The sequence below is a fragment of the Heterodontus francisci genome, chromosome 17 (assembly GCF_036365525.1).
Source record: "Heterodontus francisci isolate sHetFra1 chromosome 17, sHetFra1.hap1, whole genome shotgun sequence".
Taxonomy (NCBI): Eukaryota; Metazoa; Chordata; class Chondrichthyes; order Heterodontiformes; family Heterodontidae; genus Heterodontus; species Heterodontus francisci.
Window position 1 is genome coordinate 87,166,634 of NC_090387.1, and position 14,857 is coordinate 87,181,490.

The 14,857-nt window shown below is 46.1% G+C and overlaps 1 protein-coding gene across 1 annotated transcript in view; it reads left to right on the forward strand.

Annotated features, from left to right (window-relative positions):
• Window positions 1-14,857, forward strand: part of hydin (HYDIN axonemal central pair apparatus protein) — a 1,234,740-nt gene that overhangs the window by 1,169,944 nt on the left and 49,939 nt on the right. The window contains exon 81 of the mRNA XM_068049816.1: window positions 1,789-2,008. Within this exon, the coding sequence (XP_067905917.1) occupies window positions 1,789-2,008 (220 nt within the window). The remainder of the gene's footprint in view (window positions 1-1,788; window positions 2,009-14,857) is intronic.

The following is a 14,857-nucleotide window of genomic DNA, read 5'->3' on the forward strand; positions in this document are numbered from 1 at the left end:
CAGTGCTGTTAGGGAGGAAGTTCCAGGATTTTGACTGAGTGACAGTGAATGAATGGCGATTATAGTTCCAAGTTAGGATGATGTGCAAGTTGGAGGAGAACTTGCAGGAGATGGTGATCCAATGTGTCTGCTGACTTTGTCCTTCTAGGCAGTAGGGTTGCAGGTTTGAAAGATGCTGTTGAAGAAGACTTGGCGAGTTGCTGCAGTGCACCTTGTAGATGTGTGCCGGTGGTAGAGGGAGTGAATGTTTAAGGTGGTGGATGGGGAGCCAAATAAGCAGGCTGTTTGTCCTGAATGGTGTTGAGCTTCTTGAGTGTTCAGGCTGCACTCATCCAGGCAAATAGAAAGTTGTCCATCACATTCCTGACTTGCACCTTGTAGATGGTGGAAAGGTTTTGGGGAGTTAGGAGATGAGTCACTTGCCACAGAATTCCAAGCCCCGCACTTGCTCTTGTAGTCACAATATTTATGTGGCTGTTCCAGTTCAGTTTCTGGTCAATGAAAAGCCTCAGAATGTTGATGATGGGGGATTTCAGTGATGGTAATGCTGTTGAATGTCAAGGAGATGGTCATTGCCTGACACTTGTGTGGTGCAAATGTTACTTGCCACTTATTAGAGGTGGAGAGGTTTAGGGAGGGAATTCCAGAGCTCACAGCCCAGGCACCTGAAGGAACAGCCACCAATGGTGGAGCAATTAAAATTGGGGATGCTCACGAGGCCAGAATTGGAGGAGTGCAGAGATCTCAGAGGATCGTAGAGCTGGGGGAGATTACTAAGATGGGGAGGGTTGAGGCCATGGAGGGATTTGAAAACAAGGGTAAGAATTTTTAAATCGAGATATTGCTTAATCAGGAAATAGTGTAGGTCAACAAGCACAGGGGGAAAAAAAATTTAAATACATGAATAGGATGGGAATAGAGGGATACGGACCCCGGAAGTGCAGAAGGTTTTAGTTTAGGCAGGCATCATGATCGGCGCGGACTTGAAGGGCCGAATGACCTGTTCCTGTGCTGTACTGTTCTTTGTTCTTTATTAGCCCAAGTCTGAATGTTGTCCAGGTCTTGTTACATGCGGGCACAGATTGTTTCCTTATCTGAAGACTTGCTAATGGAACTAAAGGCTGTGCAATCATCACGGAACATCCCCACTTCTGATCTTATGATGGGAGGGAAGGTGAAGGAATTGATGAAGCAGCTGAAAATGGTTGAGCCTAGGACACTTATCCTGAGGAACTCCTATGGCAATGTCCTGGGGCTGAGATGATTGGCCTCCAACAACCACATGACTCCAACCAGTGGAGAGTTTTCCCCCAATTCCCATTGACTTCAATTTTGTTTGGGTTCCTTGGTGCCACACGTGAAATGCTGCCTTGCTGCCATGAACAGTCACTAACCTCACCTCCGGAATTCAGCTCTTTTGTCTGTGTTCGGATGAAGGCTGTAATGAGGTCTGGAGCTAAGTGATCCTGGGGTGGAATGCAAATTGTGTATGGGTGAGCAGTGAATAAGTGTCACTAGATAGCACTATTGACATCACCTTCCATCACTGATGATAATTGAGAGCAGACTGATGGTGTGGTATTGGCTGGAATGGATGTGTCCTGCTTTTTGTGGACAGGACATACCTGGGCAATTTTCTACTCATAAAATATCTGTTAGTGTGATTTAGTATCAAATTCCATGTGTTGGAATGTTTTACTACATTAAAGATGCCATATAAATGCATGTTATTGTTCCTCCTCCTCCTCTGCACCGCCCAGAAATTAAACCTTCTCCTTTATTTTTCAGCTTTCGGTGGGATATTGAGAAGTTTAAGCCACATTTTTCAATCACTCCTGTGGAGGGCTATGTCTCTCCGGGAATGGAAGTATCCTTAGAGGTGGCATTCCATCCTACTGCAATTCACGCAGACATTCGTTTAGAAAATCTACGATGCTTCATTGAGGGAGCCAAACCTCTCCAGATCTACTTGAGCGGATCGTGTGTGCAGGCAACAGCCATGAAAGAGGTACAAACAATTGCTGTTTGCAAATTAGCTGCCAAGTTTCCTACATTACAAGAGCAACTATACTTCAAAAGTACTTTATTGTCTGTAAAAAGCTTTGGGAAATCCTGAGATCATGAAAGATGCGATAGAAATTCAAGGCTTTTCTTTATTTTCTTCTTTGTGTCTTCCTTTCTTTTTCTTTCTCTGTCTCTCTCTCTCTCTCTTTCTTCAGGCGTGGTGTGAATTCAATATTGTGCCTGATCCCAACAGTTTGTCACCTGTGTTAAAATTGCCACCTTGTAGTCTAGTTTACATCTTGGATGTTCCTTGACCTCATCATTCTGAAACTGTACTGGTGGTTATCTATTGCAAATAAAGGAAGCATGGGTACCAATGTAAATGCTAGAGGGGGCTCCGGCATACCTGACTGCAGGTTCCAAAATATCTGCGAGGTCACAGGTGAGCCCAGCGCAAGTCCAGACCAAGTGAAGCACAGACTTAAGATGAGGAGGCTTTCTGTCTACAATTGAGTGAGTTTAAAACAGTATGTAGATGGCCCCATATACTGGGTAGATATACACACTGTTGAATCATACAGCATTGAAACAGGCCCTTAAGCCCACCGAGTCTGTGCCTACCATACACCACCCATTTATACTAATCCTACATTAATCCCATTTCCCTCTCCCATCCCCACCTTCCCTCAATTCTCCTACCACCTACCTACACTAGGGGAAAATTACAATGGCCAATTTACCTATTATCCCACAAGTCTTTGGCATGTGGGAGGAAACCAGAGCACCCCAAGGAAACCCACACAGTCACAGGGAGAACTTGCAAACTCCACACAGCAAGTACCTAAAACTGAACCCAGGTTGCTGGAGCTGTGAGGCTGTGGTGCTAACCACTGCACCACTCTGCAGCTGGTCTTATTCAGGACAGCTGCAGGGCATGGGGCTCCACAATTGGCCTCAATATGCCTAGCGGCGATGATTCACGCTCCTGTCTGGAGAGCGAGCATGTGTGGGTCAGCAGTACCTCAGTATAATTTGCCTCACTGGCGGAGTATAAACTGAGGGTGAAGCTAAGCTCACAAACATTGAAACAATAACACACCAGAAGGACGAGAGCTGCAGCTTTATTTTGTGCATGTTCCCTGTTGTAGTGAAGCTGCTTTAAACCCACTTCTGACCTATAGTTTGTGCGCATTGCAAACACCATGCTTAACATTCACAGAGGTGAAACATAACCATTGTTATACTCCCAGTTATAGATTCAAAAAGAACTTCATTTCAGACATGTAGCCCTGGAGTGAATCCCCCGCGACACCATTGTTTTGGCATTCTGTATAAATTGGGTGGTTGGTAGACAGGGAAACAGTTGGCTGGAGGAGTCAGTGGAATCCCCAGTCCACAGGATCAGTCCTCTTTATAATACTGATTGGCAAGCTGCCAGCACGAAATGTGCTTGCTCAAAGTCATTTGGGCGACCTGGAGGCAGAAATCTGGGTGAGATGGCAGAACCTGAGGCTGCACCTTGAAAGGAGAGGGTGAAATCAGTAAAAATGAGGAGCACTTCAGCAGGGCAGGTGACTTTAACAAATACATTAAATTTGAGAGACGACAAGGCTCAAAACTCAAAGCCACAAGCGACTGCCATGGAACTGTTTTCCAAACCACCAGCCAGCTTTTCATAACTGCAGCTGAGGATCCCTTTAATTGACAGGGATAATGACCCCCTTCAGACTTGCACTACCTGCATTTTGGTAGATGGGCAGAAGCAGAGTTGGACCTGCTCAGTATTAGCACACAAAGCTGCCGCCTGTTTCCACGGGAAGCTCTATCTCTCTGATTCAAGTCCACCAGGCCAGGAACCTGCCAAGAAGTAGGTCCTTTCCATTCCGTGCACTAATTTGGTCTTGCTCATGTCTCGGTTTTAAAACAGCAATGAAAGACTTGAAGTTACATAGAGTTTTTCACAACTACTGGACATCTCAAAGCACTTTACAGCCAATGAAATACTTTGGAAGTGTAGTCACTGTTGTAATGTTGGAAACAAAGTTGGTAGACACAAGAATCATCCCTCGCTATCCCCCACACCCCCCCTCACCAGCCCTCACTTCGAAGGTTATGTCTCCCCGTTAGCCATTTATTGGTCTCTGTCTGCTTTGCACCATCCATGTTCCTGGTTTTCTGCAGCTTTTGGCTCGGAAATGAGTATGGAAGGGGGTTACGTTCAGTGGGATGTTCCTTCTTTCCCAGTGGGAAGACATTAGCCTCCCTACGTTACAGGAGTGAAATCAGAGTTTTTTTTCTAAACTGAGAAACTGAGCTGAAGGTAATATCAACAGAGTACTGTATACTGACCCTTTTAACCTGAAAGTGATCCCACACTGAGCAGGCTCTCTGAAATTATAACAGGAATTCAGTGAGGAGTGAAAGAACAGAATCCATGCTTTTATTCTCTTTCTTTTGCCAAATCTTTCGCCTTTACTGCCCCTTTCCCAAGACGTTGGCCCTTTTGGGATCTGAGGTGTGGAGAGGCAGGGCCCAGTTCTCATTTCTGGTTTTGGAGATCTGCTGGGAATGAGTTGGTGCAAGGTTTATTTTTTATTCATTCATGGGATGTGGGCGTCACTGGCTATGCCAGCATTTATTGCCCATCTCACATTGCCCTTGAGAAGGTGGTGGTAAGCTGCCTTCTTGAACCGCTGTAGTCCATGTGAGGTAGGTACACCCACAGTGCTGTTAGGAAGGGAGTTCCAGGATTTTGACCCAGCGACAGTGAAGGAACGGCGAGATAGTTCCAAGTCAGGACGGTGTGTGACTTGGATGGGAACTTGCAGGTGGTGATGTTCCCATGCATCTCTTGCTCTTGTCCTTCGAGGTGGGTTTGGAAGGTGCTGTCTAAGGAGCTTGGTGTGTTGCTGCAGTGCATCTTGTAGATGGTACACACTGCTGCCACTGTGTGTCAGTGGTGGAGGGAGTGAATGTTTGTGGATGGTGTGCCAATCAAGCGGGCTGCTTTGTCCTGGATGGCGCCGAGCTTCTTGAGTGTTGTTGGAGCTGCACCCATCCAGGCAAGTGGGGAGTATTCCATCACACTCCTGACTTCTGCCTTGTAGATGGTGGACAGGCTTTGGGGAGTCAGGAGGTGAGTTACTCGCTGCAGGATTCCTAGCCTCTGACCTGTTCTTGTAGCCACGGTATTTATATGGCTACTCCAGTTCAGTTTCTGGTCAATGGTAGCCCCTAGGATGTTGATAGTGGGGGATTCAGCAATGGTAATGCCATTGAATGTCAAGGGGAGATGGTTAGATTCTCTCTTGTTGGAGATGGTCATTGCCTGGCACTTGTGTGGCGCAAATGTTACTTGCCACTTATCAGACCAAGCCTGGATATTGTCCAGGACTTGCTGCATTTCTACACAGACTGCTTCAGTATTTGAGGAGTCGCGACTGGTGCTGAACATTGTGCAATCATCAGCGAACATCCTCACTTCTGACCTTATGATTGAAGGAAGGTCACTGATGAAGCAGCTGAAGATGGTTGGGCCTAGGAAACTACCCTGATGAACTCCTGGAGTGATGTCCTGGAGCTGAGATGATTGACCTCCAACAACCACAACCATCTTTCTTTGCGCTAGGTATGACTCCAACCAGCAGAGAGTTTTCCCACTGATTTCCATTGACTTAATTTTTTCCAGGGCTCCTTGATGCCATACTCGGTCAAATGCTGCCTTGATTTGAAGGGCAGTCACTCTCACCTCACCTCTTGAGTTTAGCTCTTTTGTCCATGTTTGCACCAAGGCTGTAATGAGGTCAGGAGCTGAGTGGCCCTGGCAGAACCCAAACTGGGTATCACTGAGCAGGTTATTGCTAAGAAAGTGCCACTTGATGGCACTGTTGATGACACCTTCCATCACTTTGCTGATAATTGTGAGTAGACTGATGGGGCAGTAATTGGCCGGGTTGGACTTGTCCTGCCTTTTGTGTACAGGACATACCTAGGCAATTTTCCACGTTGCCGGGTAGATGCCAGTGTTGTAGCTCTACTGGAACAGCTTGGCTAGGGGTGCAGCAAGTTCTGGAGTACAGGTCTTCAGTACTATTGCCGGAATATTGTCACTCATAGCCTTTGCAGTATCGAATGCCTTCAGTTGTTTCTTGATATCACGCGGAGTGAATCGAATTGGCTGAAGACTGGCATTTGTGATGCTGGGGACTTCAGGAGGAGGTCCAGATGGATCATCAACTTGGCACTTCTGGCTGAAGATTGTCACAAATGCTTCAGCCTTATATTTCGCACTGATGTGCTGGGCTCCTCCATCATTGAGGTTGGGGATATTTGTGGAGCCACCTCTTCCAGTTAGTTGTTTAATTGTCCACCACCATTCACGGCTGGATGTGGCAGGACTGCAGAGCTTAGATCTGATCCTTTGGTTATGGGATCGCTTAGCTTTGTCTATTGCCTGCTGCTTATGCAGTTTTGCATGCAGATAGTCCTGGGTTGTAGCTTCACTCCTACCAATACTGTCATGGACAGATGCATCTGCGGCAGGCAGGTTGGTGAGGACAAGATCAAGTATGTTTTCCCCTCTTGTTGGTTCCCTCACCACCTGCCGCAGACCCAGTCTAGCATCTATGTCCTTTAGCACTCGGCCAGCTCGGTTAGTGGTGGTGCTACCGAGCTACTCTTGATGATGAACATTGAATCCCCCACCCAGAGTACATTTTGTGCCCTTGCCACCCTCAGTGCTTCCTCCAAGTTGTGTTCATCTTGGAGGAGTACTGAGTCGTCAGCTCAGGGAGAGCGGTAGGTGGTAATCAGTAGGCGGTTACCTTGCCCATGTTTGACCTGATGCCATGAGACTTCATGGGGTCCGGAGTCGATGTTGAGGTCTCCCAGGGCAACTCCCTCCCTACTGTGGACCACTGTCCCACCACCTCTGGTGGGTCTGTCCTGCCAGTAGGACAGGCCATACCCAGGGATAGTGATTGCAGTGTCTGGGACATTGTCTGTAAGGTATGATTCCGTGAGTATGACTATGTCCGGCTGTTACTTGACTAGTCTGTGGGACAGCTCTCCAACTTAGTAAGGAGGACTTTGCAGGGTCGACAGGGCTGGGTTTGCCGTTGTCGTTTCCGGTGCCTAGGTCGATGCCGGGTGGTCTGTCCGGTTTCATTCCTTTCATTGGGAGAGTGAGGACCCCGACCCCTTCCCCCGACCCCACAGAATCCATCTTTGCTGTGGTCAACTGAAAACATGCCTGGCAGTGAGGGCTGATTGCTGTTAGGAAATCAGGTTCTGCAAAATGGATTCCAACCTCAAAAAATACCAGTCCAAGGTGCTGCTCTGAGTTTCCTGGTTCCCGCCAGAGTTAAGAGCCAAGAGCCGCCTGAATTCCATGGATGCCCATCAACTTTGTACAAGTGACCCTGTTCCCCGGACTTGGGATGGGTTAAAGGCCATAGTGAATGCCGGAGCTCCTGCCCCCACCACCCCCCCCACCCGCTCGCCTCGCCCACATGGAAACTGTGAGGTACCCAATTGAAATAATGGATTTCATCGTCAAATTATAACAGAAATAATCATAAATCAGATTTGCCTTAAATCTTTGCCAGATGTAAACATCCCTCCCCCAGTTCTTACGGTGATATCATTGGCCAATCACAACCTGACTAGAAGGGGACTTCCCTGTCTCTCTCTCTGATCATCTTTGCCTATTTTGCCTGTTGGTTAATGCTGCCTTGCATCTTTCAATTAGGGGTGTGACCCAGAACTGGTCTTAGGTGGCTGCATAGGACATCCCACTGTGCAGTACTGCTTATGATCTGCTTAGTGTGAAACCTCAGGATTTCTTGGACTACTGACTGTATGCCAGTGAGAGATTGCAGCCTCTTGCTTGGCGTAGTTATAGTGCCAGACCTTATGTTTGATATTTGTTTTGATATGGCAATTTCTGCTCTGTTGAGTGATTTTCTCCTGAAAGCAATCAGTTTATGCAGGGTACAGGAGATTCAGCTGGGGAGAAAACCAGCTGCTGGGACCCTTAACTATTGTGAGGTACAGTGAATGTTAAATGATCGGGGGTAATGCAGGACCGGGCAATAAATAGTAAATATATCAATATTTTGTCATGCAGTTAATAGCTAGCATTATATCAAAATGGCATGTTAACACACAGAGGAAAGGTGACACCTGTCCATCGCTCCATGTGAGGACCATTTTCTTCTGAGTTAATTGATGATAGAGAACATCAGAACTGAGTTTGATCCTGTCCACATATCAACTTTGAAATTGGGAATCTTGGCCAATTTTCCTGCACTCGCCTCTTCTAACCACACTTTCATGATATTATTCAAGTTGTTTAGTGGATCAAATTACCCATAATTCTAATGAAAACGAGTGGGAAAGGGGAGTAGTTAGACCGTTACATTTGTAGGAAAATGTTTTGTTTCTTCTGATTGACACTGTTGTTGATAATCACCCATGAGGTGATGGTTTCGTTATGGTATTCTTCCAATAATCCTTTAACCATCCAGCAAGATGCCCCACCCTCCTTGATATTTACTCCTTCTCCTCAGTTACTGTTTCCTTCCTTCTTGTAAGAACCAATCCCAGCAAAGAAAGCGACAAGCTGCTGCACCTTCACCATTGAAGTATGCTAGAAAACCTTGTCCAGTTTTCTCTCCCTCCTTGGCATGAGAAAGTGTCATTTCCCCACTCTCTACTTCCTTTTGATGTCCCATGCTGACTTGGGAATACATAAGAGAAGACTTAGGTCTTGCCACCTGCTCACCCCTTGAATTGTTCCCAACTGGCACCATAGTCAATGGACAATTTTCTCTCTCTTCCCTCCAACACCTGTGATTCTGTGCCAATTTGTACTTTTTTTCTCTCTCTCCCTCTTTCTAAACGGTTATAAAAATATTGCCACCATTTGAAAGTCTTGTTGAAACTAAAACATGTATGAGATTACTAATTAGCCATCTGGTTACTAAATGTCCTGTTCTCCTGTCAGGTGCTGCCTTTCTTTTGTCACATAACCTCAGTCAAAGAAATCTTCTCTAAATTCTGACAGGCTGGATGTTTTAAATTAGAACTAGATAAACATTATGAACCATGTTTTCATTTCCAGCAAAAAACATAGGGAAACGTGTTATGTTTTTATTTTGGATGGAAAAAGATGTCCCCAGTGGGCCAAGATCATTTCCAGGCAGATGTGTGCTCCTGCAAACAGCTGGTCAGGTGAATACACTAATTATGCCACCAGGGCAGCTTAACGCAAACACTTTTACCCTCCATAGGCTGATTGGCTAAGCTGATGGAGTTTGGCTCAATCTACAATCTACAATTCTGTCATTGGAATGCGGAGCTGGTGTTGTACTGTGTCGGCCACATGCCAGGTTGTAGGATGGAAAGTATGACTTTTAAATACATAAATGCCCACTCTGGCTGAAGCTTAGAAATTCTGGTGCATATTAGAATGCCAATACTTATCCCTCAGCCAACGTTACTCAAATAGATGATCTGGTGATTAGCTTGCTGCTATTTGTGGGAGCTTGCTGTGTGAAAATTAGCTGCTGTGTCTCCTACATTACAGCAGTAACTTCACTTCAGAAAAGTACTTCATTGGCTGTATTGCATTTTGGGACATTTTAAGGACATGAAAGGTGCTATGTTATATGGAATTACTTAGAATATACAGCATAGAAACAGTCCGTGCAGGAGTTTATGCTCTACTCAAGTCTCCTCCCATCCATTCACATCTAACTTTATTAGCACAACCCTTTTATTCCTTTCTCCGTCATTTGCTTATCTAGCCGTCCCTTAAATGCTATTCGCCTCAATCACTCTCTTTGGTAGCAGGTTCCATATTCTCACCATTCTCAGGGTAAAGCAGTGTCTTCTGAATTCCCTATTTGATTTCTTGGTGACATCTTATATTGATGGCCTCTAGTTTTACTCATCCCTCTCTCTGGGGGGAATTTTATACTGTCTCCCGTGGCGGGTTTGGAGGTGGGGAGAGTATAAAATCGGGTGGGATGGTGGCGGGGGAGGGGAGTGGAACCCCGCCACCTTCCCACCTTTGCCAAAATTAAGTCCAGTGGGGAAAGCCTTCCCACCCCTTCACTAATTGAGGCCCTGAACTGGGCAATTAATGCCCGATTAAGAGACTCATCCGGCCACTGCTGCAATTAGCCGTGCGGAGGGAATCTCTGTCACTGCACGGGATGGATGGCAGGAGAAACCGTGCAGACTGCTTCCTGGCTCCAGGGAGGACGTCCCTCATTAAGAGGCACTTAGTGCCTGAACGAGGGACCCGGCATCGGGGTGGGGTGGGGGGAGGCCTGCTGAGAGTCACACCCCCTACCCTTACTATCAACCCCCTAACAAAACCCTCCCCTGCAACCCCAACCCCATGAGATCCCTCTTGCCCTCACCTACCTGTGGCCTGGGTCCAGCAACGCTCCTGGGCCTTGTGTAGGTGCTCCTGTGGAGCAGCCACCACCTGTGTGGTGGTGCTACTCAGAGGAAGAGCTGCTGGCCTCTGATTGGCTGGCAGCTCTCCAAGGGTGGGACTTATATCTGCAGGGTTCTTGACCTTGTGCAAGGCTCACCGCTGTCTGCCTAAGTCTCTAATTGACACTAGATTTGGTGGGCCTTCCACAGAAGAGGCGATGCGGGGTTCCCAGCGTCACTTTTTCCAGATGTCGAGACACCTGTCACCAGCATAAAATCCCAGCCTCTCTATCTATTCTATCAAACCTTTTCATAATTTTAAAGACCTCTATTACGTCATCCTTCAGCCCTTTCTTTTTCAGAGAAAAGAGGCCCAGGCTGTTCATCCTTTCCTGGTATGTATAACCTTGCAATTCTGGTATCATCCTTGTGATTATTTTTGCACACTTTCCAGTGCCTCATTATAATATGGTGATGAAAACTCCACAGAGTTGTCCAATTGTGATCTAATCAAGATTCGATACAAGTTTATCAGAACTTCTTTACTTTTCAGTTCTCTCTTTCTAGAACAGGGGTGTCCAACCTTTTCATGTGAGGGGTCACATTACAATTTTTATCTTACATAGGGGGCTGGTGAGCAAATTTTGGAAAGATAGAGGTATTAGAAATGTATTTTACTATTAATCAAAACAACAAAAAATGTGCATTTTTGTGAACAAGCTACAAATGAGAGGACTAGTTGATTAACTTACTTTCTTGTCACCATGTTGAACACTGGTTTAATGAGATTCTCAGCATTGTTTTTGCTTGCAGAAGTTGACAATGTCTTCTCGCACACTTTATGTAGTGATGCAGAGTATTCTGGACAGATCTTGATCTCTCTCTCTCCCTCTCTCTGTCTCTTTCTCCCCCCTCCCTCTGTGACCCCCCCATCCCCCCCACTCCCGGGGCCTGCTTACCCCAGCACCCTGCTCCCAGGGCTGGGGCCTGAGCTCTGCCGCCTCCTCAGGCAGCTGCTCCTCAGTGACGGTGGCAGAGATGAAGAGCCCAAGGCCCAGGCCGGGTCCATTTGCAGGTAGAGGCAGTGCTGGGCTTGGGGCCTGAGCTCAAGTCTGGGAAGGCCACACTGGGAATGGAAGTTTGGGCAGAAAGTGCTGGCAGGCAGGCAGCTCAGCCCAGGCAACGCCGTCTTACTAAAGGAGCCAGAACATCAGGTACTGAAGAGATAAAAACAAGAAATGCTGGAACCACTCAGCAGGTCTGGCAGCATCTGTGAAAAGAGAAGCAGAGTTAACATTTCGGGTCAGTGATCCTTCTTCGGAACTGACAAATGTTAGAAAAGTCACAGGTTATAAGCAAGTGAGGTGGGGGTGGGGCAAGAGATAACAAAGGAGAAGGTGTAGATTGGACCAGGCCACATAGCTGACCAAAAGGTCATGGAGCAAAGGCAAACAATATGTTAATGGTGTGTTGAAAGACAAAGCATTAGTACAGATTAGGTGTTAATGTACTGAAGAGCGTCTGCCATCTTGGTAAAGGAGGAGGTGCAATGAGGCATCTCCGCCATGTCGGTAAAGTAGCTGCAGCCTTTGTCAGTCACGGAAAGTTTGGTAGGCCAGAAGGAGATGTGGCAGATTTCTGGTGGAAATTCCTCATCCTTGACGGGCTGGATGGTAACCTTTGGCGGGCCAGATTCTGGACCACGGGCCGTATGTTGGATAACCCTGCTCTAGAAATAAGCGTAAGTGCTAGGTTTGTTCTAGCCCTATTTGTTATGAGCTCACAGTACACCAGTCTGGCTTGAATTGAAACTGACTGTAATGGCTGCCCCCAGTCAGAATCCTTCATGGTCGCGGTCACATGATTATAACAAGCCAGGAGGAACATTGGTACAGTATTGCATTTCTATTCCAAACATCCCCCTTTTCATACAAAGAAAATTTGCATGCATCATCATTTACAATGTGAATTGCCCAAGTTACCCACTATGCACCCAGCTGTTCTCATGCATTAGCAGTTCATCATTCTTGTCAGTCTCTGCACATGCATTGCACACATAGTCATTAAATCATGCCGGTCTCTTAATGGCGCATATGCATGTTGTCGTTGATTGTTCATCTGGTTGATTTTCCTTCTCCGGCGAGTTCCTTTGTCACTTCTTGTTCCATTTTCGTTGTTGGGCTGCTGTGGATCTCTGGGGCTGCTGGTTATTCTGTGGTCTCTGCAGTTGGTGAATTCTCATCTTCCTGATTGGCTGCCTGCTTTGACGGAACAGCTTCTGCAGTTGTGCATATGTGTCTGCGTTTGCGATGATATATCTGGCTGTTCCACCGCATACGATTGAGGTGACAACTGCTCTACACAGGTCCCCAGTTGCCACTTGGGCTGACTCTTTTTGCGAGCATTGAAAGTTTGTACCCTGACTGGCTCTCCAATGCTCAATTCTGGCAATGGATTGGCAGTTTTGTTAAAGTGGAATTTGACTTTTTGCCGTTTCACCTTGATTTTGTCACTCACACCTGTTACTCCTTCTGGCTTCAGTAGCTTTTTTGCTATTGGAAGAGTAGTTTGGGTGCGGCATGACATTAGTCTTTGTACTGGACTACTTACCATGTTTCTCCACTCGAGGATTGCTTTGTATACATCTGTGCCAGATTTGTTCGATTTCTTCATGATTCCTTTGGTGATTTTCACTGCTGCCTCAGCCTTTCCATTTGATTGGGAATAGTGTGGATATGATGTATGGTGTAGAATTTCCCAATCCTTTACAAAGAGGCTGAATTCTTCACTTGTGAACTGAGGGCCATTGTCGCTCATTACAATATCTGGAATGCTGTAATGAATGAAGTGTGCTTTCATGCATTCTACAATCTCACCGGTAGTCTTTGAGGTCAGCTGGTTTACCTCCCAGTAGTCAGAAAAGTAGTCTACGGTGACAAGATAATCAGTTCCTGTGAGAGTGAAGAGGTCTACTCCCAGCTTCATCCATGGTCTGTCTGGGATGTCATATGTCAACAGCGGCTCTTCAGCTTGTTTAGCTTGGTACTTGTTACACGCACTGCACTGGCTGATGTGGTCCTTGATTTCATTGCTCACGTTTGGCCAGTAGAGCACTTCTCTTGTCTTCCCCTCAGACTCGACTCAATTCCTTGGTGGCTTACATGGATGCGCTTTAGCGTCTCTCCTCTCAACTCTTTAGGGATAATGACTCTATTTCCTTTGTACAAGATGTCATCTTGGGCTGTCAATTCATCTCTGTAAGCCCAATATGCTCTTGTGACCACAGGAGTGTCCTTGATGCTTTCAGGCCATTCTTTCATCACTACTTCTTGCAACACTTGGAGAGTTGGATCTTGTTGGGTTGCTCGCTTGATTTGAGCAAGGTGCTTGTCTGTCAGAATGAATGTCTCTGCTGGGTTGATGACTTCCAGAGCATGTCGAACTGCAGCTTCACATTGGATCTGGAAGATTTCACTGTCACAGCATCCTGTACTTTCTTCATAGGGATTGCAGCTCTAAACAGCATGTCAGCAATGTACATCTGTTTCCCTTGCTTGTATGTCATGTCCAGATGATATCTCTGGAACCAGAGTAACATTCTTTGCAGACGCTTTGGAGAAGATAGTAGAGGCTTGAGGAAAATGCTTTGAAGTAGCTTGTAGTCGGACTCGACTGTCACTTTGTCTCTTCCAAGTAGGTATTGATGAAAATGCTCACAAGCAAAGGCAATAGCCAGGCACTCTTTCTCGATCTGAGCGTAGCATTGTTCCATTTGCGTTAATGCCCTGGATGCAAATGCAACTGGTTGTTCTTGCTGCAGTAAAAACAAGAAATGCTGGAAATACTCAGCAGGTCTGGCAGCATCTGTGGAGAGAGAAGCAGAGTTAATGTTTCAGGTCAGTGACCCTTCTTCAAAACTGACAAATATTAGAAATGTAAAAGATTTTAAGCAAGTAAAGCGGGGGGGTGGGGCAAGAGATAACAAAAGAGATGTTCATTGGACAAGGTCACAGAGAATAACTGACCAGAAGGTCATGGAACGAAGGCAAACAGTATGTTAATCGTGCGCTGAAAGACAGAGTTAGTACAGAGAGGGTGTGAATAGACTGTAAAGCACAAAGCACACCAAGCACAAACATTTAAAAAAAATTTAAAAATCAGAAACTCTGGGTAGGCACAGTAGAAACAAACTAAATACACTAAAAAACCTAATATAAAATAACCAAATAAAAAAGAAAAAAGAAAAAAAAATTAAAAAACTAAACATAAAAGAGGGGGGGGGGGGGGTGGGGCCCGTCATGCTCTGAAATTATTGAATTCAATGTTCAGTCCGGCAGGCTGTAGTGTGCCTAATCGGTAAATGAGATGCTGTTCCTCGAGCTTGCGTTGATGTTCGCTGGAACAC